Consider the following 23,930-nt stretch of genomic DNA (forward strand, 5'->3'; position numbering starts at 1 on the left):
TGATAGTGACAATATTTATTTGGATTTTTACATAAGGTGCTATTGGGGAATGGGAATTTTGGGGGGAACTTAAATTTTTTTTCTATTTCTCTGTCAATGTTAATTTGTTCTCAGGTTACCTAAAGTTATATTTAATATCATTAACTTGCACTATTTATGGTTGCCAAATGAGTCTGAGTAGTTTTATCATGAGCATATTACATAGTTAAGTTTCAGATGGTGTAGAACTCACTGATAACTTCTGTCTCATTTGGTTTGGGAGGATTTATTTGAGGAAGTGAAGTCTACTGAGTGAATTAGAACGGATGGAGTCCAAGTACTTCCTCTTAACTTTCTCAGAATGTGAATATGTTGGGGACTAGAGAAGGAGTTATTTATTGGTCCTTCTTCTTCATTAACATATGTTCTGTGATCTTGCATTAAGTGTATATTGACAGAAACATTATTTTAATTATTGAGGCACAATCCTGATGAGTTAGGTGTCTATCGAAGACATTCTTCATATGTGTTTAATCAACCATCTGACAGAAATGAGGGTGGAGTACCAAAACAGCACCACAATTTGAGATTCTGAGTACCAAATTTGACAATATGGTCAAACTTAATTTGCATATGACAGTAGTCAGTTTACAGAAAAAGTGGTGGGTGAAGTCATATTAGAGGAGGCATGTTGTGTGATCTATGTTTTCAAATCAAAATGCAAGTACCTTGCAGCTGGATTTTGATCCTGGTAAGTAATGTAAACGCTCAACAAAGATAAAGCTTAACAGAAAATATATTTTGTGACATACACTCATAAAGCAGCTACTCTCACATCAGTAATTTGTATAGCATTAAACTTTAAGGTAGGAGAGATGGCGAAAAACCTAAATTCAGTTTGAGATGAACTGTTCCCTGTCTTTTTCTTGTACCATCAAGATGCTATTATTGCCTTTCACCTCCTTCCCTTTCCAAACACAATCTTTCCAGTTACCCTTTATCAGGAAATAGATCACATAAACCAGAAGTCATCCTTAACCAAACAGCATGCAAACTGACCCTGGAGGTTCTAAGGAAGCCTTTGAAGGGGAATACAGTTGCTTATGCAATCTAGCCACTGGACTCAAAAATAATATGACTTAATTATTTAGATTGAATAGATTAATTGTAGTTATGATAACTGTATTATAGTTAGGTCTTAAAAGATTTTCTGGTTTTTAGGTACACATACTAAAACATTTACAGATGAATTTATGTAATGTGTAGGATGTACTTCAAAATTATCCAGGGGCGGAGGGAACAAGTAAACATATAGCTGAAACAAGATTGGGTGTGAATTGGGGTGGGGGGTGTGATGAATTGGGAGATTGGGATTGACATATATACACTAATATGTATGAAATGGATAACTAATAAGAACCTGCTGTATAAAAAAATAAATAAAATTCAAAAATTCAAAAAAAAATTGGGTGCGAATTGATAATTGTTGAAGTTGGGAGATAGGTACATGCAGATTCATTACACTTTTTTCTCTGCTTTTGTTTATGTTTGAAAATTTATGTAATAATTTTTTTAAAAAATGTATAAATGCATGAAGTGTCTACTTAGGGCCCAGAGTACAGCTTTCCATCCTTCATGCATTAAAGACACAGGGAACATCAGCTCTATTATATTTTAATTTTTTACTTAGTGGCATTCAACTTACTTAAACTAAAGAAAAAAACTGTACACCCATTTCTTCCACCACCCACTCCCCCACCTCTGGCAAACACCAGTTCTCTGTATCTGAACTTATTTTTGTCTTGAGTTAATTAATTTTTAGATTGCACATGTAAGAGAGATCATATGGTATCTGTCTTTCTCTGCCTTATTTCACTTACCTAATGCCCTTGAGGTCCATCCATGTTGTGGCAAATGGCAAGATTTCATTCTTTTTTATGGCTGAATAATATTCCATTGTATATATGTACCACAATTTTTTATCCATTTATCCACTGATGGACACTTAGGTTGTTTCCGTATCTTGGCTACTGGAAATAATGCTGCAGTGAACATGGGGTGTGCATATATCTTTTCTAATTAGTGTTTTCATTTTCTTCAGGTAAATATCCAGAAGTGGAATTGCTGGATTGTATGGTAGTTCTTTTTAATTTTTTGAGGAACCTCCATACTGTTTTCCATACTGCCTGTACCAATTTACATACCCACCAATAGTACACAAGGGTTTTTTTTTGTCCACATCCTCACCAACACTTGTTATTTCTAGTCTTTTTGATAACAGGCATTCTAATAGGTATGAGGTGATATCTCACTTTGGTTTTGATTTGCATTTCCCTGATAATTAGTGACGTTGAACATCTTTTCATGTAACTGTTTGCCATATATATATCTTTGGGAAAATGTCTATTCAGATCTGTCCATTTTTTAATCAGATTGTTATTTTGTTTTTGTTTTTGCTGTTGAGTTGTCTGAGTTCTTTATATATTTTGGATATTGGCCTGTTATCAGGTCTATGATATGGAAGTATTTTCTCCCATTCAGCAGGTTGTCTTTTCATTTTGTTGATGGTTTCCTTTGCTATGCAGAAGCTTTTTAGTTTGATATAATCCCACTAGTTTATTTTTGCTTTTGTTGCTTCTGATTTTGTTGTCAGGTTCAAAAAATCTTGCCAAGACCTATGTCAAGGAGCTTACCGCGTATATTTTCTTCTAGAAGTTTTATGGTTTCAGTTCTTACTTTCAAGTCTTTAATCCATTTTAAGCTAATGTTTGTGTATGGTGTAAGATAATGGTCCAGTTTGTTTATTTATTTATTTATTTATTTATTATTTATTGCCATGTGGCTGTCTAATTTTCCCAACACCATTTATTGAAGAGACTGTCCTTTCCCCATTGTATATTCTTGGCTCCTTTGTTGTAAATTAATTGACCATGTATCCTTGGGTTCATTTCTAGGCTCTCTGTTCTGTTCCATTGATCTATGTGTCTCTTTTTATGCCAGTTCCATACCGTTTTAATTACTATAGCTTTGTATTGCTCTGCTTAGGGCCACGAATACCACTTTCCATTCTTCATGCATTAATGATGCAGGGTACATCAGTTCTTTCTCATCTTGCTCTTATATATTAGAACTATCTGTTTGAAATTATGTAGATCCGTAGGAAAATTCACTGCAGACACACAGTATGGGTCCATTTTGACTTTTATAATAAGGGGATTTTACGTGGATGACAACCTATATTGAAAATGTACTTACATTTAATGTTCTTGTTATCAAAAGATAGGAGAAAGGTTTAGCTTTCCTTAAATATTTCCTACTGTGTTAGAAAATAATCAGTGTAAGATGGGAGAATTAAGTATCAGTTTTATCATCTGTAAAATGATGGAGCAAATAATTGAGTTGCCTTGAAGCTCACCAGACTTGAGCACACGTGGCAGTAAACATCAAAGGATTTTGTATTAGCCTGTCTGTATCTCTTCATACCACCTTAGTTCAACTATTTTACCATTCCAAGTTTCTTTCCCAAATTATGTAGCAGTAGATGAATAAGGAATTGTTGCAGTTTCTTTTCATTAACCAATCCAGAAAGCATTTGTTTTTCTTTTTTTGACAATTTGTTTGGCGAAGGAGATGTTCAGTTTGTTAATCAGAGTGATGCTTGGGAATGAATAAACTACGTACCACGGAATCTGCCACAGAGTGTATGCTAAGTAATTGTCCAGTGAAAGGAGAGAGAGTGTTACTCCACCACTGATCAGAGTATCACTGGAGGGCAGGTAGATCACCACGTTCCCATCATACCAAGTGCATGGGACAATCTTAAGTACTGAATGGTTTCTTTAAAGATGTTAGCTCTTTTCATTCATAGTTTCATCTCTAAAAGTGATGGCCCTCATGCCATTTCTGCCTTAAAATGATCTTATAATTTTTACAGTTTTTTAAAATAACATACTACTAAAGTCAGGGTATAATGGAGAAACAAAAATATGGTGGTGAATATCATATACCATCTATCTCTAAAAGTCAGCATTATCTGCAGGGCAAGAAAACAGTCTTGTCCTGTTTCCCTCCCAACTGTGAATTCTTAATGTAGTTAGTTTTTGAGAAACGGAATTGGGAGATTTTCAGAAAACTTCAGTAATCACCAGTAAATGAATTTCTGGCCCCAAAGTATTTGCACAAATCTTTTTGCAGTATCTAGTTTGAAAGCAAGATGAGGGGCAAAACTTGATATCTCACGTATTATTACATTCCATATGAGCTGTGTCAGGATGACAGGCTCTCAGGACAGATGATGATTTCTGAAAATAAACTTATTTTTTCCCACTGATTGCTTATAAATCAAGGCTTTGAAAGACGTAGGCAATTAAAATGGAAATATGTAGCCATAGTTATGTGCACAGGAACTTTTCCAGAATTGATTTTGAAATGGATTGTTCTAATTGATACTACTACTTTATAAAGAATTTTTATCAAAATGTCCTTTTTATAGAATGTTTAATTAGCACTGGTGCCTTTTGGTGAAGAGGGACATGATTCAATTTCCAGTTTTCTGCAGGACTCTAAAGTTTTGATACATTAAAATTGTAAATGAACATTCAGTAAAATAAAGTTAAGCTCCTAACTTTTTGATTTATCCTAAATCAAAGGTTTTTGTAAAGAAATTTTTCTTCAAAAATTTGAAATTTTAAATACTGAACATATATTTTGTTGACTCCCTGTTCTACTCTACCACCTTCAAGGTAGATCTTCCTCCACCCCCACTGCCTACCTGAAAACCTATTTTTTGCAACTTCTTTTTATAGTAGAACTTTGGCCCCTCTCAGTAGTGTTTTATTTGAACAAAGACCAATCAGCACAATTTTTGTGTTTGTCCAGGAGTCAGATGGCCAGGGCTGCCCCTTCTGTCGCTGCGAAATAAAAGGAACGGAGCCCATAATCGTGGACCCCTTTGATCCAAGAGATGAAGGTTCCAGGTGCTGTAGCATCATCGACCCCTTCGGAATGCCGATGCTGGACTTGGATGACGACGATGACCGAGAGGAGTCCTTGATGATGAATCGGTTGGCTAATGTTCGAAAGGTAAAGCTAGAAAACATAGGATATTTTCAGTTGTTGTGTGGACATGAAAAAGAAATGATGCTGTCGCAAGTTGGGTATGACGGAGTGTGGGTTTGGGAAAGAAAGATTCTGGAATCAAAAGAAAGGTGAAGATATAAGTAATGTTGAAAGGCTGATGGAATCATAGGCTGAGAAAGAACTAGACTAATCAGAGTGCTTTTGCTGGTTTTAAACTCCAAAATGAGAGATGGTGAGAGCTTTCGTATAGAGACAAACATCAGCTGAGACTGGCAATAGCCCATCTGTGAAGAAAAATTTAAGAAAGAAAATTATTAAAATTAGAAGTGATGAAACTGATGAAAAATAGTCTTTGTTGAAGTCTAAAAGAAGTGTCTGATAGTTATTCTTCTTATCAGGAAAGCCAGCCTTCTGTTTGGCTAGTAAGAGGTCACATAAGATTTACCTTTATGAATTTACCATAGTCTGGGGTTCGCTTATCAATGTTGCAGACTCAAAAAATTAACTTTGTCAGTTCACTGGGAATGGATGCTGCTGCCCAGTTGGAGTTTATGTAACCGAGCCCACAAGAGACTAGTCAGTGAACCAGAATGCCAACTGAGTAATTAACAAACCAGAAACATAATGATCAAGAGAGCTGGACCCTGAGCTAGCAGGCTATTCTCTGTACAAAAAGATACATGAAATTCAGATTACACTCAGAAGTTTTTTGCTCCTAAAATCAGAGAAATGGTAACGAGTGTTGCGAAAGCATCTGCACACACAGTATGAAGGTGCCCCCCCCCGCTTCCTTCTGACTTAACGGCAGGCATGGCTAATCAATCATGGTTCCCATTCCTGCTGAGTTCAGACTTGGCCTGCACAGCCTTATAGAACCTCCACTGCAATTCATTAGGATTTGGCAGGTAACATGCAGCCTATTTGCCATCTAGGTGGAACGATGACAAAGTGTAATGGCAGCAGATTGTATTTGCCATATGCATCCATCTCTGTGGTAGGGAAGCACTTGGTGCAGGAAACAGATGAGGTGTTTTGGGGGTTACCCGTTCTTTACGGCTGTGTCAAAATTTACTTCTTGGCCTCCTGCATCTTCTGTGTTCCAGTGTTCCATGCTCACCAGGTACTTATCCTTAGGATTTTTTATTGATTGATTGATTGATTGATTGATTGATTGTAGAGGGAAGGATTTTTTATTTATTTATTTATTTATTTATTTATTTATTTATTTATGGCTGTGTTGGGTCTTCGTTTCGTGCGAGGGCTTTCTCCAGTTGCGGCAAGCGGGGGCCACTCTTCATCGCGGTGCGCGGGCCTCTCACTATTGTGGCCTCTCTTGTTGCGGAGCACAGGCTCCAGACGTGCAGGCTCAGTAGTTGTGGCTCACGGGCCTAGTAGCTCCGCGGCATGTGGGATCTTCCCAGACCAGGGCTCGAACCCGTGTGCCCTGCATTAGCAGGCATATTCTCAACCACTGCACCACCATGGAAGCCCTCCTTAGGATTTTTAAATAACAAATTTCTACATATGGAGATATATTAATACCACCAATATGGGTACTCTCAAATTCTACTTTGGTCTGGGGTGATTTTTATTATTCACCTCACTGGTTTTTCATAAATGTCATAATTTAACTCTCATAGTCATAGTTTCTCTCAAGAGAAACTACTCTTGATTCTATCCTCTAATGCTGACAACTACATTCAGTTTTTACTTTTGAAGTTTGTGATCCCTTTGGCCCAAGAGATGGAAGCAAGGACGTAGTTATTCCTCAGTAACCCTAAAGGATGAACAAGAAAAAAAAATCTCAAATTGAAACAGGGAATTGAGACTTGATTTTAAGATGAGCTCAATCAGTAACCAACATTAATATGTATATGAGCAAAACTTCTTCACATTTTATTCTCTCAACTTGAAGAGGTAAATATTCTTCTCATCTTCAGATAAGGAAATGAGGCTCAGACTAGTCATGTGACATGGCTACATTAGGAGGTTGTAAAGCCAGAATTCAGAGTTGTGTCTGCTGGATAAAAATACAGTGCTATATCCAACACTCCATATGTAGCTTTCTTACATGCTGAGTGATGAAATGCTTTCTACCAAGTCAGATTGTGGACTGTATCCTAAAATATTTGTCACATAACGTTATTTTAATAACGTAGTAACCTTTACGGTTTCAATGAACTGGCACTGTTCTGTGTTCATAAGTCCTTGATCTCATTTAATCATGACATCAATCCAGTAGAGAAGCTACTGTTACTGCCCTGTTTTACAATGGAGGAAATTGAAGAAGAAAGAGGTAAAATAACTTGCCTAAGATCCCAGTACTACTCTAAAGCAGAACTGGTGCTTTTTTCCTAACTCCAAAACTGCAGTTATGAGCCGTCATGCAACACACCTCTTTTGCCCTCTTTGGAACCTGCTGCACACATTGTACTTCATAGAGTACAAGTCTCTGTTCTCTGAAGGTCTATAATATAATGTATATCAGGAATAGTTACCAACTTCCAATGAAATGTTAACCAGAAGTTAAGAATAATTTGAACTGTGATCTGTTGGTATTAACCTGTAAAGATATTTATGCCCTAATTGGTCGCCAAAAACCCAAGCAAATTCAATTAGGCCCTGCTAATTGATGTATAAAAAACTGTTACATCCGTTTTTCCATATACTAGCCGTATGTGGCTATTTAAATGTAAATTTTAAATAATTAAGATTTAATAAAATTTTAAAGTTTTGTTCTTTAGTCCCACTCAACATATTTGAAATGCTCAACAGCCCCTTGTGTCTAGTGGCTACCCTGTTGAACTGTACAGATGTGGAACATTTTCTGTAGGTATTGAAATATCTAGTATAGATAGATATAATAGAAATAACTAATATCCAGTAGATAATTATATTGGACAGAGCTTTATTAGATCATTCCTGCAGGTTCTTATTAGAAGCAGCTAGGTCTTGTTGCAAAAGACCTTTTCTTTTAATTTAGTAGCCTAATGGTCTTAGCTTGGTCTGAATATTTGACTGTGATCTAGCACTAAAATCAGCAATCTGTGCCCTGTTTTTGTTTTTCTGTGCGCTAATGATAATTTTACATTTTAAATGGTTATATATTTAAATGATTTTTTAAGTACCTACATAATTTCCTTGATTTTGCATCTTGGCTTGCAAAGCCTTAAATATTTACTATCTGGCCCTTTAAGAAAAACATTTCAGGCCCCAGGTCTAGGGCACCTTAAAGCATTTAAAGAATGTTTATTGAATGCATGGATAATAGGGAATGACAGAAAAGTATTTGAGAAACATACAACAGCTCAGGTAGTTCCAGTGAATGAGGTGGTAATGTTTTCTAGCTAGGAAAAAGGCATTTCAATTTTCTTTACTAAATGGGCTTTTCTTCCTTCAGTGATTGCTGTCAGGGGACAGGGAGCCGGGCCTTAAGGGTAATTCTTTCAAGAACTTGGTACACTTTACTGCTTTGGGGAAAATGGAGTTTACCCTATATGAGTTTGGGAAAGGTTGCAGTTTCAGCCTGATTTCCACTGAATGAAGTTGAAGCTTGAGCTTTGCTTCAGTAGTAGCACTGACAATTGAAGGGAATCACTGGTAACATAAAGTGAGCACAGGACATTCAGAGGTGACTGGTGGTTTTCCCTGATCTCTCACGCACTCTCAAACCATGCATGTTGTGTTCCCTCTGGCACACCGGTGAGCTTTTTTTTGAGGGAGCTGAGAGATTTTGACAATGATCTTCTCTTTAGTTTACCCAAAAAAGAGAAGGCTGGTGCTGCTCTCAGACATTATCGTCCCAGCAGTCAGCAGTGTCATTTAACAAAGCTTTCACTCGAGTCAGTGTCATTTCTATACTTTCTTATGACAGTTAGAGATTGGAGAAATTTAAAGAACCTGTAATCATTTAAGTTGAGGCATCACATTTCAATTAAATGTCTTTATATGCACTGATCTGCCTCTAGTCAATTTTAAACAGATTGTGAATTTTATAATATTTTGTAAATCACTGCCACTTAACTTTCAATAAAACCTAAATTTTACTGTAGATACAAGCATCAATTCTTTCTGAATAATTGGGAAAAACATTGCTATAGTATTATGCTCCCATAATACTTTATAGGTACTTCTATTTCAGGAGTTACACTAAATTGTTATGTTTTATTTAGAGGACTGTCTTCTCCATTAGACTAGTAATTCTTAAGGCCAGTGCCAATATCTTATTTATCTTTGTGTTTCCTGGTACCTAGCATTTATTAAGTGAAATAACAAATGCACATGCATGTTCACATCGTCTGTGAGGGCAGTGGCCTGATTCTGTGCACCTTTTTCATTCCAATCTGAAGACTGAGTATATCTGTACAAAATACCAAATTATAGATTCTATTCAGTTCTGTCTTATCGATGAGGCTATGAACAGATATCACAGATCACTTTGACACAGTAGCGCTTCTACCTGCTTTTCTTCCATTCTGTTTTTTTCAGTCGTTCTGTTGCCTCATTCATTCATTCATTTTAAAAAGATTTCATTCTCTCAACTCCACGAGTGACTGTCAGTCATGGTCCAGCAGAAGGAATCAATTTTCTTTTATCTGCCACTTCAAATACTCATCTCTGTCTTTCTCCTCTTTTATGAGCAGGTTGATGACTATATTGTGAAATTGTTTCTGTCTGTCTTAAGCATATTGCGTTCTTTAAATTAGTAATGCTTCCATCATAGCATAGAGAACTGAGCTGTTTGTATATTCCTGTTGCCATGGTGATGTCCTGCAGCTGGAGTTTATAAATAGTAGCATACTGAACATATAGAATGTAGTTTTATTGTCTGTTTTATAAGTTTATTTAGTAATGCTAATCGTACAGAAGCAAATAGAACCTATAAATCTATAATACAAGTGTATTGGTTGCCTTTCCTAGATATAGGCTGTTTTATGAGTTTCACTAGAAGATGTTGCAGGTTTTGCTTGAAATTGTACCGTTGCCTGAGTTATCAAGCTGTCAGAATTTCTAGGATAATTGGATCTGAGTGAGCCCTTGGAGGAAGTCCAGGGTGTGATCGATAAGATCACATCCTTCTCTTTGACTTCAGTCAGATCAAAGCTAAGAAAACATGTCTATTGCTATTCAGAATTTTGTTTCATTTTGCCAAAGGTGTACAGAATCTCAACAGTTCCTTAGCAATTACTCTGATAGAAAATGTTATTCATGAAACACATAAATTACAAACAAATGAAGATTTGATACAAGATATGTTGACAGGCTGACCTAGTGTATGAACTGAGATTAATTCCTTTGCTCTTAAACATTATATTTTCTTGAAACAATATTTAAAATTTTAATGAATGACCATATAAGAGGAAAAACAGGTGTGACCAGAGGTCAAAGGAATTATTCTTCCTTTATCTTTTTTTATACATTCTCCTAATGCTGCCATCACCAATTAAAATACATATTACTAATTGAAAACTTAATATATCATCTAATTCTTGCTTTTCCTAATAATGTGTGAAGAAAGGATCCATAGTACTCCTGATCCTGAGGAAAGAATTCATGTGTATAAGATCACAGTGTTTTTGCAGTGTTCTTAGGCGACTGTTACCTTTTTAACGTGACTTAGATTCCAACCACAGGGCTCAAGTACATGCTGGAGCAGTAAGGACAAAATCTACAACAAAAGTGAAGTTCAAAAATAACAAGGCATTTGAAATGTAGGACATGGTTCTCAAGTATGGGCAGTTCTACCTCCTGAGGGTATTCAGAAATATGTGGGGACATATTTTGTTGTCACAATGACTGAAAGGTCGAGGGAACCACTGATATTTAGTGGATGGGGTCAGAGATGCAAAACATCCTGCAACCGTGGGACAGTCCCACCTAAGAAGAATTATTCGGACCACATGCCGACGGTCCTCACCTCTCCCGCTGTGCAACACGGGCAGAGTCATGGATGACAGTGAGCAATCCAAAGTCACAGGTTCATTGTTTGCCATTTAACTGCATTTTGTTTACTGATTTTCTTAAAGTTCTCCATGCAGAATAGTAGCATTTTCTATATTAGTATGTGAATATCAAAGGAAAAAACTACCTTGTCCAAGTGCAACGTGATGATATAGGGCAGCGGTCCCCAACCTTTCTGGCACCAGGGACCGGTTTCGTGGAAGACAATTTTTCCACGGACTGGGGCCAGGGGCGGTCATGGTTCAGGTGGTAATGCGAGCGATGGGGAGCGGCAGGTGAAGCTTCACTCGCTCGCCCGCTGCTCACGTCCTGCTGTGGGGTCCGGTTCCTAACAGGCCACGGACTGGTACCAGTCCTCAGCCCAGGGGTTGGGGACCCCTGATATAGGGGACCCTGAAGACACTGTCACATATTCCTCAAAAATAGTTTGAATATGTAGTAGTTTAGGAGAAGCTAGCACTTGAACTCTTGTACTTAGTTTTGGGTTGGCCTCCTGTGGTGTAGACTGTGAGCTCATGGAGGGCAGAGGCCGTGCCTTGCTCTTCTTTTCATTCTCAGAGACTTGCATAGTGCCTGACCTATGTTATATGCCATTGAGAAAGTTTTGTTTTTCTTTTTTTTCATTGAATGATCAGTGGTGACACTGTTCTTTACTGTTCTTCAGAGAGCTATGGTCCCTGGAGTCCAGCAGCCTGAGTTCATGTTCTAGTTTTGCTACTTAGTATCTATGTGTCTGCATTGGTTAGTTAACACCCTGTGCCTCAGTGACCTTGTCTGTGAAACCCTACCTCTGAGAGTTGAGGTTAAATGAGTTAATGAATGTAAAGCCACTGGAACAGTGCTGGTACATAGTAAATGTTAAGTATCAGTTGTTATTAACATTATTTTTTATATAGTGTTATTTAAGACTCCTATGATATTGCTGTGCTTCTGAGAATTAAATATCAGTATTTTTGAGATGTCTATGGAAGTATTTTTTCTTTTAGATACTATTACCTGTCATTGTTTAGGAAGAAATAGACACCACAACTGGATTGGTTTGGCAAGAGTTGGTTGTTATTTCTTTACTGTATTAATGTATACATAATTATGATTACATTACATGACCACATTAAATTTACTGTACAACTATCTTATAGATTTAAAACTCAGAGAAAATGCAACATTGCCAACATGTCTGCTGGCATATTATTTTAAGGACTATGTAATTTAGATAAGCTTACAATAGTCTTATTTTCTACATAAGTGAATTAAAATGATTAAGTACAGGGAGCTCTAATCAATACTCTGTAAATGACCTATATGGGAGAAGAATCTAAAACAGAGTGGATATATGTATATGTATATCAACTATACTCCAATAAAAATTAATTTAAAAAAATGATTAAGTATATATTCTCTAAAGTAGGATGAAGAACTTAAGTAACGAAATAGCAATGGCTTATTGTTCAAAGCAACTGTAACTGGTATTTTGCCAGCAACAGGGCTTTCACATGAGGGCATTTTTCAGTGGCTAAAGTTAATTCCCTTAATTCCCAGGGTGTTCTTGTTTCTCAGCCATTTTTATGGAAATATTTCTAAATTGTATGTCACTCTTCCCTGACTTCTCAAAATTGGTTATGCGGCTGAATGAACCAAAGGGCATAAGAAGCCACTATAATCAACGTGACATACTTCTTCAGGTTTACGTTTTGCTACAGGATTTAAGGGGAGGTTGCACGCAGACAGGGGAAACATAACTTTGAATTAAAATCACATATATATTTGGATTAGAATGCAGAACTCATGTAAATGTTTAAAGTAAAATATGAAACTTCAAAAGAAATGTCAGGGTTATAGAGGCTGGTCACAGGCTAGGAGATTATGTCCCTCTTATAAAAGGTACTTCAGGGAGAAGCAGTATAGCTCTATGTAGCTAATAATGTTTAACATTTTAATGGAGAGGGCCCTTGGGGTTATTCCACTTGCGAGGCTGTTTGCAGTTCTTTAAAGTAGACCCTATTGCAGTTTTATTGACCACCTCCCTGTCAAACCTCAAAGAGAAGTCAGCTCTTACTCCGTATGTAAGTTTCTAACCATTTTCCTTCTCTTCATTGCTTCGAATTTGTAGTGTCTAAAAATTTTACCAAAGTTATTAGTGGAATGTCAACAATAATAATAATTTAAAATAGTGAACCTCAGTTTACACACAAATTTAATATCCATATTCTTAGTAAGCTAGCAAGGTGCTTATTCCTTGTTACTGTTCCTAGAGGGAGAAATACAGCAGAATTTTTCCATTAAGATGACTTTTCCTTTTTTTTTTTTTTTGGTTGGTTGGTCTTTGGTTTTGTTTTCTGAGACTGTTAGAGCAGTTTTAGGTTCACAGAAAAAACTGAGGGGAATGTACAGAGATTTCTCATGCACCCCCTGCTTCCACACATGTGTAACCTCCCCCTCATCAACATCCCCCACCAGACTGATACACTTGTCATAATTGATGAACCTACACTGACACATCATTATTGTCTAAAGTCCATAGTTTACAGTAGGGTTCACTTTTGGTGTGGTACATTCGTGGGTTTGCACAAATGTATGGTGACATGTATAGTATCATGCAGAGTATTTTCACCGCCCTAAACGTCCTCTGTGTTCTGCCTATTCATCTCCCCCACCAAAACCCCCAGCAACCATTGATCTTTTTACTGTCTCCATAGTTTTGCCTTTTCCAGAATGTCCTATAGTTGGAATCATACAGTATGCAGCCTTCTCAGATTGGCTTCTTTCACTTAGGAATATGCATTCAGGTTCCTCCATGTCTTTTCTTGACTTGATAGCTCATTTCTTTTTAGCACTAATAATATTCCATTGTCTGGACGGGCCACAGTTTATTTATTATCCATTCACCTACTGAAGGACATCTTGGTTGCTTACAAGTTTTGGCAGTTATGAATAAAACAGTTATAAACATCTGTGTGCAGTTTTTTGTGTGAACATAAGTTTTCAGCTCCTTTAGGTAAACACCAAAGAGCATGATTGCTGTATTGTATGTTACGAGTATGTTTAGTTTTGTAAGAAACCACCAGACTCTTGCAAAGTGGCGGTAGCATTTTGCCTTCCCACCAGCAATGAATAAGAGTTTCTCTTGTTCCACATCCTCATCAGCATTTGATGTTGTCAGTGATCTGGATTTTGGCCATTCAAAAAGGTGTATAATGGTATCTCGTTTTAATTTACATTTCCTTGATGACATATGATATGCAGCATCTTTTCATATATTGATTTTCCATCTGTATATCTTTGGTGAGGTATCTTATAAGGTCTGCGGCTCATTTTAAAATCTGATTGTTAGTTTTCTTATTGTTGAGTTTTAAGAGTTCTTTTTATATTTTAGAGAACAGTCCTTTCTCTGATGTGTATTTTCCAAAGATTTTCTTCTAGTCTGTGGCTTGTTTTTTTGTTATTCTCTTGATAGTTTCTTTCACAGAACAGAAATTTCTCATTTTAATGATGTCCAGCTTGCCCATTATTTCTTTCATGGATGGCACCTTTGATGTTGTATCTAGATGACCTTGTATTTGGTGGTCATTTTTTAGATTTCTCCTATATTCTAGGCGTTTTATAATTTTGCATTTTACATTTAGGTTTGTGGTCCATTTTGAGTTAATTTTGTGAAGGGTATAACGTCTATGTCTAGATTTTTTTTTTTTTTTGCATGTGGATGTCCAGTTCTTCAGCACCATTTGTTGAGAAGACTGTCTTTACTACATTGTGTACCTTTGCTCCTTTGTCAAAAGATCAGTTGACTATATTTTGGGGGATCTATTTCTGTTCCATTGATGTATTATATGTCTGTTCTTCTGCCAATACCACAGAATCTTGATTAATGTAGCTTTATAGTAGGTCTTGAAGTCAAGTAGTGTCCATCTTCCAACTTTGTTCTTCTCCTTAACTATCCTGTTGGCTATTCTGGGTCTTTTGTCTCCATCTAAACTTTAGAATCAGTTTGTCCATATCTAAAAAATAACTTGCTGGGATTTTAATTGGGATTGCATTCAATCTATAGATTTAAGTTGGGAGAACTTTTCTTTTTCACTCCAAGTTTCTCCCTAAATTCCTACACATTGAGACTTCTTGAAGTGTGACTGTGGATAAGTATGAAATGATTGTACTACTCTTACACCATGTTCCTCATATAAGCATTTGTTATCTAAAAGGGAACAATGGTACAGTACTCCAAAATAGACAACATAAATCATTTATACTTATATTACAAATTACACATGAATATGTGTGCATGTAAATGGTTCTGTAATGGATAACTTCTGAATAATATTCTGCATAGGCTATTATTTTAAAGTCTTTTGATTTTGTTATGTTCACAAATGAATATGAGAAGAAGAACCAAGAGGATAGTTAGTAGCAGGAAAATGTTAGAATATTTTATTTTAATTCTATTTTATTAGAATGTTTTACTTAGCATATATTTTATGTGATAAAAGTTTTATCAATGTCCTTCATTAATTTTCGTGCATTTAGAGAAATGTCGTCCTTTTCATCATCCTTATAATACATGTATCTACCTTGTTCAGATATGAAAATTCATTAAGTAAAACTCTTCTTAGAAATATTATAAAATTGACTTTGATTATCTCTGGGATTGTCAGAACTCTCATCTTATTAGTAATTGGAGAGGTTTTTTCTTGTCCTGTTTTTAATAATGGCCTGGCAGGGTTTGAAGTTTCTTACCAAATGTTTTGCCATTTCCATAATAATGGATCTTATTAAGGCTGTTATAAAATCGCTCTTTATAAAAGGAACGGAGAAAATGAAGAGTGACTAAAATAGAATGAGTCCCTGATTATTATTGGTAATTGCGGAGCATGCTGAGATGGGCTTTTGACTACTTACTTCTTGGGCCTTTTCTCTCAGGATTTTCTGTTAAAATTGCAAATTCAGATTTCTCTATTCCTTATGGTAGTCATTTGCCCTCTATTCTAAGTGCTAAAGAATTCTGTAAATTTTGTCAGAAAAAATAAAGAATAGCATTTATTCATTTCACGAAGCAAAGGGTTTGGAAAAATTGGTGAATATGTAGACATAAAAGAATCAAATGTGGTCTTTAAATTTCTAGAGCACCAGGATTTTCAGCTTGTTAAACTTACTTATCAACAACCAGCTTTAAAGAACTTAAGAGAAATTGTTAGTGAGACAAATAAGCTGGTGTGATGATAATACAGGCAGGAATCAAGGCGCCCAGCTTTTGTATTTTGAAAGACAGGCGCGGAAACGAAAAAAGATCATATATTCTGAAGTTCTGAGAGCAAGTGTAATACTAGAAAAAAGCGAGAATTACCTAAAATCAAGATAAAGGAATTATTCAAATCAGCTATCCTATAACTTGAAACTATGATTCCATCCTTCCCAGTTCTTGCAGTTACCTCTATATAAATGATTTTCTTTATATTGTGCGATAAATTCTGTAAAGTTAATTCTGTGTCCACATCCTGGTTTCTGCTTCCTATGCTTTCCTAGTTAATCTTTTCTTAGCTTTCCATTTCCTTGACCTAATCTAATAGAGTGGACAGATAGAGATGAAGGAGTGACAAAGAAAGGATTTCATGTAATGCAGTGGCAAAAAGGGTATGATCCTTTTAAGAATCCCTTGATTAATTTGCCTTTTTTTAATACTAATTCATTGTATTTATTCTCTAGAAGATTAAAATCAGAAGAGCAGTAGTAAAATCTCTACCATTAAAAAATTAGAAGACAAACTGAGAAAAAATTATTCCCCACAATTGAAAAAGATAGGGGTTCACTATCATAATATATAAAGAGCTCTTTCAAATCAATGAGGGGTAAATAAAAGAATATGGTAGATAATGGGACAAAGAACATAACATGAGTGGGCATGTGAAGCATTGTGTAAGACTTCTCTTCTCCTTAGACTTTCAAATAGGAAGGGAAAAAAATATACTTGGTGATTACTCAGATAAATTAAAAGTGACCTTTAATGTGACCATCTACTAAAAATGTTTACAAATGTTCACAGTTAGCATTTGAATTTTACCAGCAATGAAAGTTAACGCAAAGTTTCAATATTCTGGTTGCAGAATTGTTCACAGAGACAACAAAAAGGCTTCAGCAAGAAAAATGCATTATTATCTAAAGGGCACTGTTAAATTTATCTACTCTTACATGGGGATTTTACTGTAATTTAGGAGAACTCTGGAAAATGAATAAGCTGTGGTGAATTTAGACCACATAATAAAGATAAAATATTTTTTGTTTCTTCACATACTCTTCACCTATTCTCCATAAAATCCTTCTGACTAAGCCAACTTACAGTTACTGTAATGCTTCAAAATGAATTAGTCTTTCGGGAGGGCAGTATAAAATCACCTTGAGAATACAATATGAACCGTTCTTTTTTTAAAATTTTTTATTTATTTTATTTTTGGCTGCATTGGGTCTTCGTTGCTGCGCGTGGGCTTTCTCTAGTTGCAGCGAGCAGGGCTACTCTTTTGCGGTGCGCAGGCTTCTCGTTGCGGTGGCTTCTCTCGTTGCGGAGCACGGGCTGTAGGTGCACGGGCTTCAGTAGTTGTGGCTCGTGGGCTCTAGAGCACAGGCTCAGTAGTTGTGGCATATGGGCTTATAGCTCTGCGGCATGTGGGATCTTCCCGGACCAGGGCTCAAACCCGTGTCCCCTGCATTGGCAGGCGGATTATGAATTTTCTTAAGCAAGTTCTGCTTCAGATTACATTCACAAAGCTATAGAGAGTATGCTTGTCTGGAGGTAACTAGAAGTTCAGGGTTACTTCTGCACCACACACAGAGGTTTGGATGTCTGTCCGAAGATTTTCAGTATACCCTTTCAATATCTTAACAGTTCACCCACTTCAATTCAAGTCCATCCCATTATTTAAACACACTAGGAATATGGTAACTGCTTAAATATTAAATTAGTAGTTAAACCAGAAGTCAAGTTCTAATGATGATGGTGGGCTGCTGGCTCTGTCAGGATTCTCCTTCCTGTTCCAGGTAATTAGGGAAGCAGGCAGGGAGTGGTGGAAGAAAAATGCTTGGAGGAGCATAGGTCTTTGCAGTAAATGCAACAAGCAGTGAAAAATTTCTCTGCAAGTAACTGAAACAGTGCAGTGCTATGTAGTCTCTGTATATCTATGTAAAAATTATTTCTTTACAGGATAGGAACCACGTGGATAGCTTTGCTTCTTGAGTCTTTTTTTGTAAAGAATAATAACCAGATCAATAAAGGATTTTTATCAGGTAACATTTTTTTCTAGTTCTCAGAGAATGTAATTTACCCTTAATGGGAATTGTGGAGAATTAGATGTCCTGTGACATCTCCTGATCTGATTGCTACGAACTGTGATGCACTTAGTTTGACACAAGGAGTTTTTTCTGTTCTGTCCGTGATCATTTTTGGATTGGTATTACTCCGTAAGGTTCAAATTCATGACCATGTGAGGCTCCATGACTTTTGGGGTAAAAGTCATGTTATTTTATTAAGAATACTGGCTGCATGAAAATCAGCTTATGACTCTACAGTTTCTGCTTTTTCTCCTTCAGTTAAGTAGGTAAGAGATATAAAAAAGAATCATGAAATTAATAAGAAAGGGGTCTTAAAATTTACATGTGAAAGTGCATCTGAATTTATTGACCTATTTTAAGTTATTTGGCATCTATTGAGAGAGACAAAGAATTGACAGTCTAGCAATGTCGTGGCAATATTCAAGTATACCTGAAGTGTGGTCTAGAAGCTTCTGCTTAGACACTCAAATTTATTTTTAAAAAGCCTTTACCAGGGGAAGCATAAGTCCCCTCTCCTTTAGTGTGGGCTGCACATGGTAACTTCCTGGCAAAGAGTACAGTAAGGAAAATGGAAGAAAAAGTAAGTAACTTTATTGTGTAAAGCCTTGACAGTCAATACCTCAGCCAGGTAATCAAGGTCAACATCAACAGTGATGAATCACATTGATAGTGTAGACCCTTGGCGTGATGTGGTTAAAGTGTTACTTTACCAACATGACCTTCCTTCCAGAAACACATAATGCTAGTCTAATCATGAGAAAAACATCAGACAAACCACAATTTTAGTAAATTAGAAAAAAAAGACCTTACATGACGTAACTAAGTGTGGACACGAACACAAATTTATTATCACATCTCAGTTAAGGACAGAATGGCTAAATCTTTCTCACTATTGCTAGAGTTGAAATTAAATTGTCAGTTGACATTGACTACTCTTACAAAGGTAAGTAATGTTAGGGGGAAATGGCTTAAAAACAAGCTTAAAACTCCTTATAAATACTAGCACTAGGAAACAGATGAATATCAAAGCATGCTAGATTAATGTAGTAGGTATAAAAATTAAGCCTAGGTCTCCAAAGAGGTAGGTAGTAACTTAGCCTTGAAAAGGAAACTGCTTGATATTTCAGAACAGAATATTGTGATCCTAAGTGAGGCTATCTGGTTAATTAGGATGGCTTTTATATCGAATAGGAATCAGGTTATGTCAAACACACACACACACACACACACACACACACACTTCTGAAACAGAAAGGGTTACACACATACATACAAATCAAAGTACTTGTTGATGGCTTTTTGGTGCTCTTTTATCTACCAGATAACATGGAAACCCTGTAATAGAATAGAAATCTATCAGATTTTTAGAAGTACAGACTTTCCTAGATTTAATTGTTTTTAAAGAAGAACATTTAACTTGAGGATTTATTTTCCATGTGAAGGCTTGGGGGAAAATATCTGGTCTTAAACCTGTTTATTTTAAATACACAAATTTTTTAAAAACCTTGTCTGATTTAATTGGTTTGTAGGAAAGTAGATTATGCACTGGATACGTATTTTATATGGAACAAAATGATTTCTAAGTTCTAGAATGTATTATAAACCCAAAGACCTAAGAAAATTCTATAATACAGATAACCAAGAGCAATGTGCATTACTGCATTGCATGTTTCTCATAAAATGTAGACAGGTTTCTAGAAGAATGCCTGCATTTGATTGTTTTTAAACTACCCTTTTGCTGGTTTTTTCCTAGGCCCTTTCTACAATATGTAGGAAAAACTAATCCGTTTATTCTTTACATAATACTGCTCTTGAGGGACAATGTGAGCTCTTTCCATCTACTAATCAGAGTAAACTAAGTGAGTTTATTTTAACAGATGTGCAATGGCAGATACATTCTCAAAACCAAATGTCTTAAGAACTGAAAGGTATGTACTTTACACATCAAACAAACATCATTCTCTTTTTATATTCTAGTGCACTGACAGGCAGAATTCCCCAGTCACATCACCGGGATCCTCTCCCCTTGCACAGCGAAGAAAGCCACATCCAGACCCTCTCCAGATCCCACATTTAAGCCTGCCACCAGTGCCTCCTCGCCTGGATCTAATTCAGAAAGGCGTAGTTCGGTCTCCCTGTGGCAGCCCAACTGGTTCACCAAAGGTAAATCAATTTTATTAGAAACATAGATAATAATTTTATGTGATGATTATTGATTGCTCAGGTTTTTAAAATTCCGTTACTCATATTTCTTATGCTCTTGTTTACGAACACCTTTGATGGGGCTCTCGTTTTGTTTATAGTGAGTCCACTATCATATTCCTTGCTTAATTGCTATAAAAGTTACATAATTATTCAGAGAGAGCACATGTCTGTAACAGCCCCCTGATTTGCTAAAATAAACAGCAGAGTAAGTATAGTTATTCTGTAAAATGGATTTAAAAGGTCATTATATGTATTAAAATAAATTGCATGCTCTTATTAAATGATATCTTACACTCATTTTCATAGTGTCTTGACAAGAAAAATGTTATGGGAGTATATTTGCATAGGGCTTAAGATGTGATAGATTATCACCCACGTTTCACGGTGACTCAGAAGAGGGAATTATATGTACCTTTTATACCTGAAGGAATTAATTACCAAGAATTAATTACAGTATTTGCAAAGTAATTGCATTACTGTTTAATATTAAAGACATAATTCTATCTGTACATCTAAGTCCACAGTTTTAGTTCTGTGCAGATTTTTTTCCAAATTTGAAGACGGAATATTTTGCTTTATTAAATACAAGATTTTAAATATTAATCCCATTCGGTAATATGCGTTATGGTCTAAAACTATTTGGAAGCACAGTATTTTAATAGTATTGGACTTTTCTACATTATAATTAGCATGGTTTTAAGATCATATTAAGACTTTTTAGGATGTTATTTAGTCCGAATTATGTAAACACACATTTCTTCGCTAATATTTTCAAACAATAAAAGCACAAATCATTCATCAGATGAACTATGTAAATGAAAATAAAAACTGTGAAAGTCACATAGATTCAGTTCAGGAGCTTATACCTTCATATTTCCACATAAGAATCAGACTGATTTTTTTTTTTTTTTTTTTTTAAGATCCATAAAACTCAAGTAAGGTCTGTAAATAATGCTGCTCTATTATTTGCGAATTTTCACTATTCTGGTATTAACTGTTAAAGAACTGGAGCACATTTCTCCCTTGTCACTTGCTCTGTATTATAGAGGTGAACACAAAAATAACAAAACCAACATTTTCAGTCTTCCAAAGATATTACAAATCAAGGTGCTCTTTTAAAAAGTAAAACAACAACAACTTTGATGGTTTCTGCTGTCTCTCCTAAATCACAGAAACATGCAAATAAAATAATTAATGACTCATTATTATTTTAATGTCAACCAGTCAAAATCACCATATAATTTTGATATTCTGCTACGTTTTCCTGTAGTCCTTATAATCCTAACATTTGAGTCTACGTATTCATTTTCTACAAAGAAATCTTAATGAGATATATTTGAGTTTTTCATTAATTTTTTAAACTTTCATTAGTTGGTGATAAAAGAAACGCATTAAAAGATGGCACAGGAATCTAATAAAGCCCTACTATGGCTTAGAAAACAAAAGCAATAGTATACTAGTCTGGAAGTCATTTCAGTGCGTGGAACCTCTTTTAATTTCTTTTTCCTCTTGTGTTTCTTTAGTCTTCTCCTTGCATGGTGAGAAAACAAGATAAACCACTCCCAGCACCACCACCTCCCTTAAGAGACCCTCCTCCTCCTCCACCTGAGAGACCTCCCCCAATCCCCCCTGACAATAGACTGAGTCGTCACTTCCTTCACATGGAAAGTGTGCCTTCCAGAGACCAGCCGATGCCTCTGGAAGCCTGGTGCCCTCGGGATGTGCTTGGGACTAATCAGTCAGTGGGATGTCGCCTCCTAGGGGATGCCTCTCCAAAGCCTGGAATCACAGCGACTTCAAATGTAAATGGAAGGCACAGTAGAATGGGCTCTGACCCAGTGCTTATGCGGAAACACAGACGCCATGATTTGCCTTTAGAAGCAGCCAAGGTAAGAAATACTCAAAGCTGAAGCTAAATAATCTGCTTATAGTCTTCTGATAAGAGGTAGTATAAAAGGTTGAGTGGTGTTTTTGTCACCTAGTGTGACACTTCCCTGCAGGTCTTTAATTATCTGCAAATTATAAATAATCAGAAGCTCTTTAAAACTTGAAACTAACAGAAGTCAGGAAGAAGGTTCTAAGTAATGATTTAATTTTCATATGAAGACACCAATTTGCCAGAGATTTAGTTCACCTTCCCTTATTTCATCTGCAAAATTTTTTCCTATTAATGTTGTCAATGGGAGAATCAGCAGTCTTTTTTATTTGACTCTCTTACTTCTATCTAATTTGAAAAAAAAGTTGTATGATTATAGCATATCATCAATCAGTCATTGGAGTTACTGTTACCTGGGACAGCACACCTTAGGCAGCCAGGTAGAATGAACTTCTCACATACATAAAAACAACGGGTCCAGTTCATTGTTGGAAAGCAAGGTCTTTCTCTATAAAACTGAAAGACTGTCACACATGTTGAGTTCTAACATGAAGGATATTACCACTGTCATTTATATGTACGGAAAAGAATTTAAGCATACAGGGAACCGAAGAGGCAGCAGCAGAAATCACTGAGTTTCGAACCCTCAGTGGGCCCCTGGCAGAGCTGTCCTGTAATGTTTCCTGGTATTTGTGTCCATGATATTTTTGACTCAGATCAGATCGTCACCATCTTCCTTCAGCTGAAGGAGGCTTTGCCTCTTTTGAAGACTGTAATATTTAAGTGTTCCCATCTCTTTTGATCTTAAGTTGTTATTTTAGGGGAGTAGACTATTCCTTCAAAATAATAGTTTGTAGTTGGTGAGTTAATCAAGAAACAAAGAAGTGTGAAGAATGACATGTACTAAATTCCTGTATGTGTGTACACACATGCGTGCACATGCACATGTGTGAAGGAAAACTCTGTATAAGATTTAATTATTACTGATATTCTAGGGCAGCCAGGATAGCAAGAGTCAAAACTGTCTACTCAGGCACTCAAAACACAGGGGAAGAGTGGTGGTGGTTTGCCGTAACTCTTTGTTGGTGCCTTGTTGGTACCTGCAGGCTTTCATCTATTATAAATATGAAGATCTGTAAAGGTTTTCTTCAAGGTCATGCAAAGGTGATGTAAATGGAAGAGAAAGCACTTATAAAAGCATTTTTATAATGTTCTCTGAAAATGGAGAGCTTATCTTCAAAAGTATGTTTCTACAACCTAGAATCTTGATCAGAAGGACCTGCCTTTTTTTTTTTCCCAGTGATTTTTTTCTTCCCTTTAGTCTCTATTGCTTTTCATTCATACATGATCACACTTGCCTTAAGGAGAGTGTTCAGAAGAGCTCCGACATGAGTGGTTATATCTTAGCAACATATTACAATTTATTTCCTGAATGGACTTCAGAAATACTTAAAATATAATAATTATCTTAGGCAATTCATTGCAGACCTCTTGTTTCAGGGTTCTTCTTAGATAATAT

The 23,930-nt window shown here is 36.1% G+C and overlaps 1 protein-coding gene across 6 annotated transcripts in view; it reads left to right on the forward strand.

Moving 5' to 3' along the window:
• The window catches only part of CBLB (Cbl proto-oncogene B), a 209,378-nt gene that overhangs the window by 134,606 nt on the left and 50,842 nt on the right, over positions 1 to 23,930 (forward strand). For all 6 annotated transcript variants that reach the window (XM_068546811.1, XM_068546814.1, XM_068546816.1 and 3 more), the window contains exons 10-12: positions 4,858 to 5,061; positions 20,308 to 20,493; positions 22,059 to 22,424. In XM_068546811.1, the coding sequence (XP_068402912.1) occupies positions 4,858 to 5,061; positions 20,308 to 20,493; positions 22,059 to 22,424 (756 nt within the window). The remainder of the gene's footprint in view (positions 1 to 4,857; positions 5,062 to 20,307; positions 20,494 to 22,058; positions 22,425 to 23,930) is intronic.

This window comes from Eschrichtius robustus, chromosome 6 (assembly GCF_028021215.1).
Source record: "Eschrichtius robustus isolate mEscRob2 chromosome 6, mEscRob2.pri, whole genome shotgun sequence".
Lineage (NCBI taxonomy): Eukaryota > Metazoa > Chordata > Mammalia > Artiodactyla > Eschrichtiidae > Eschrichtius > Eschrichtius robustus.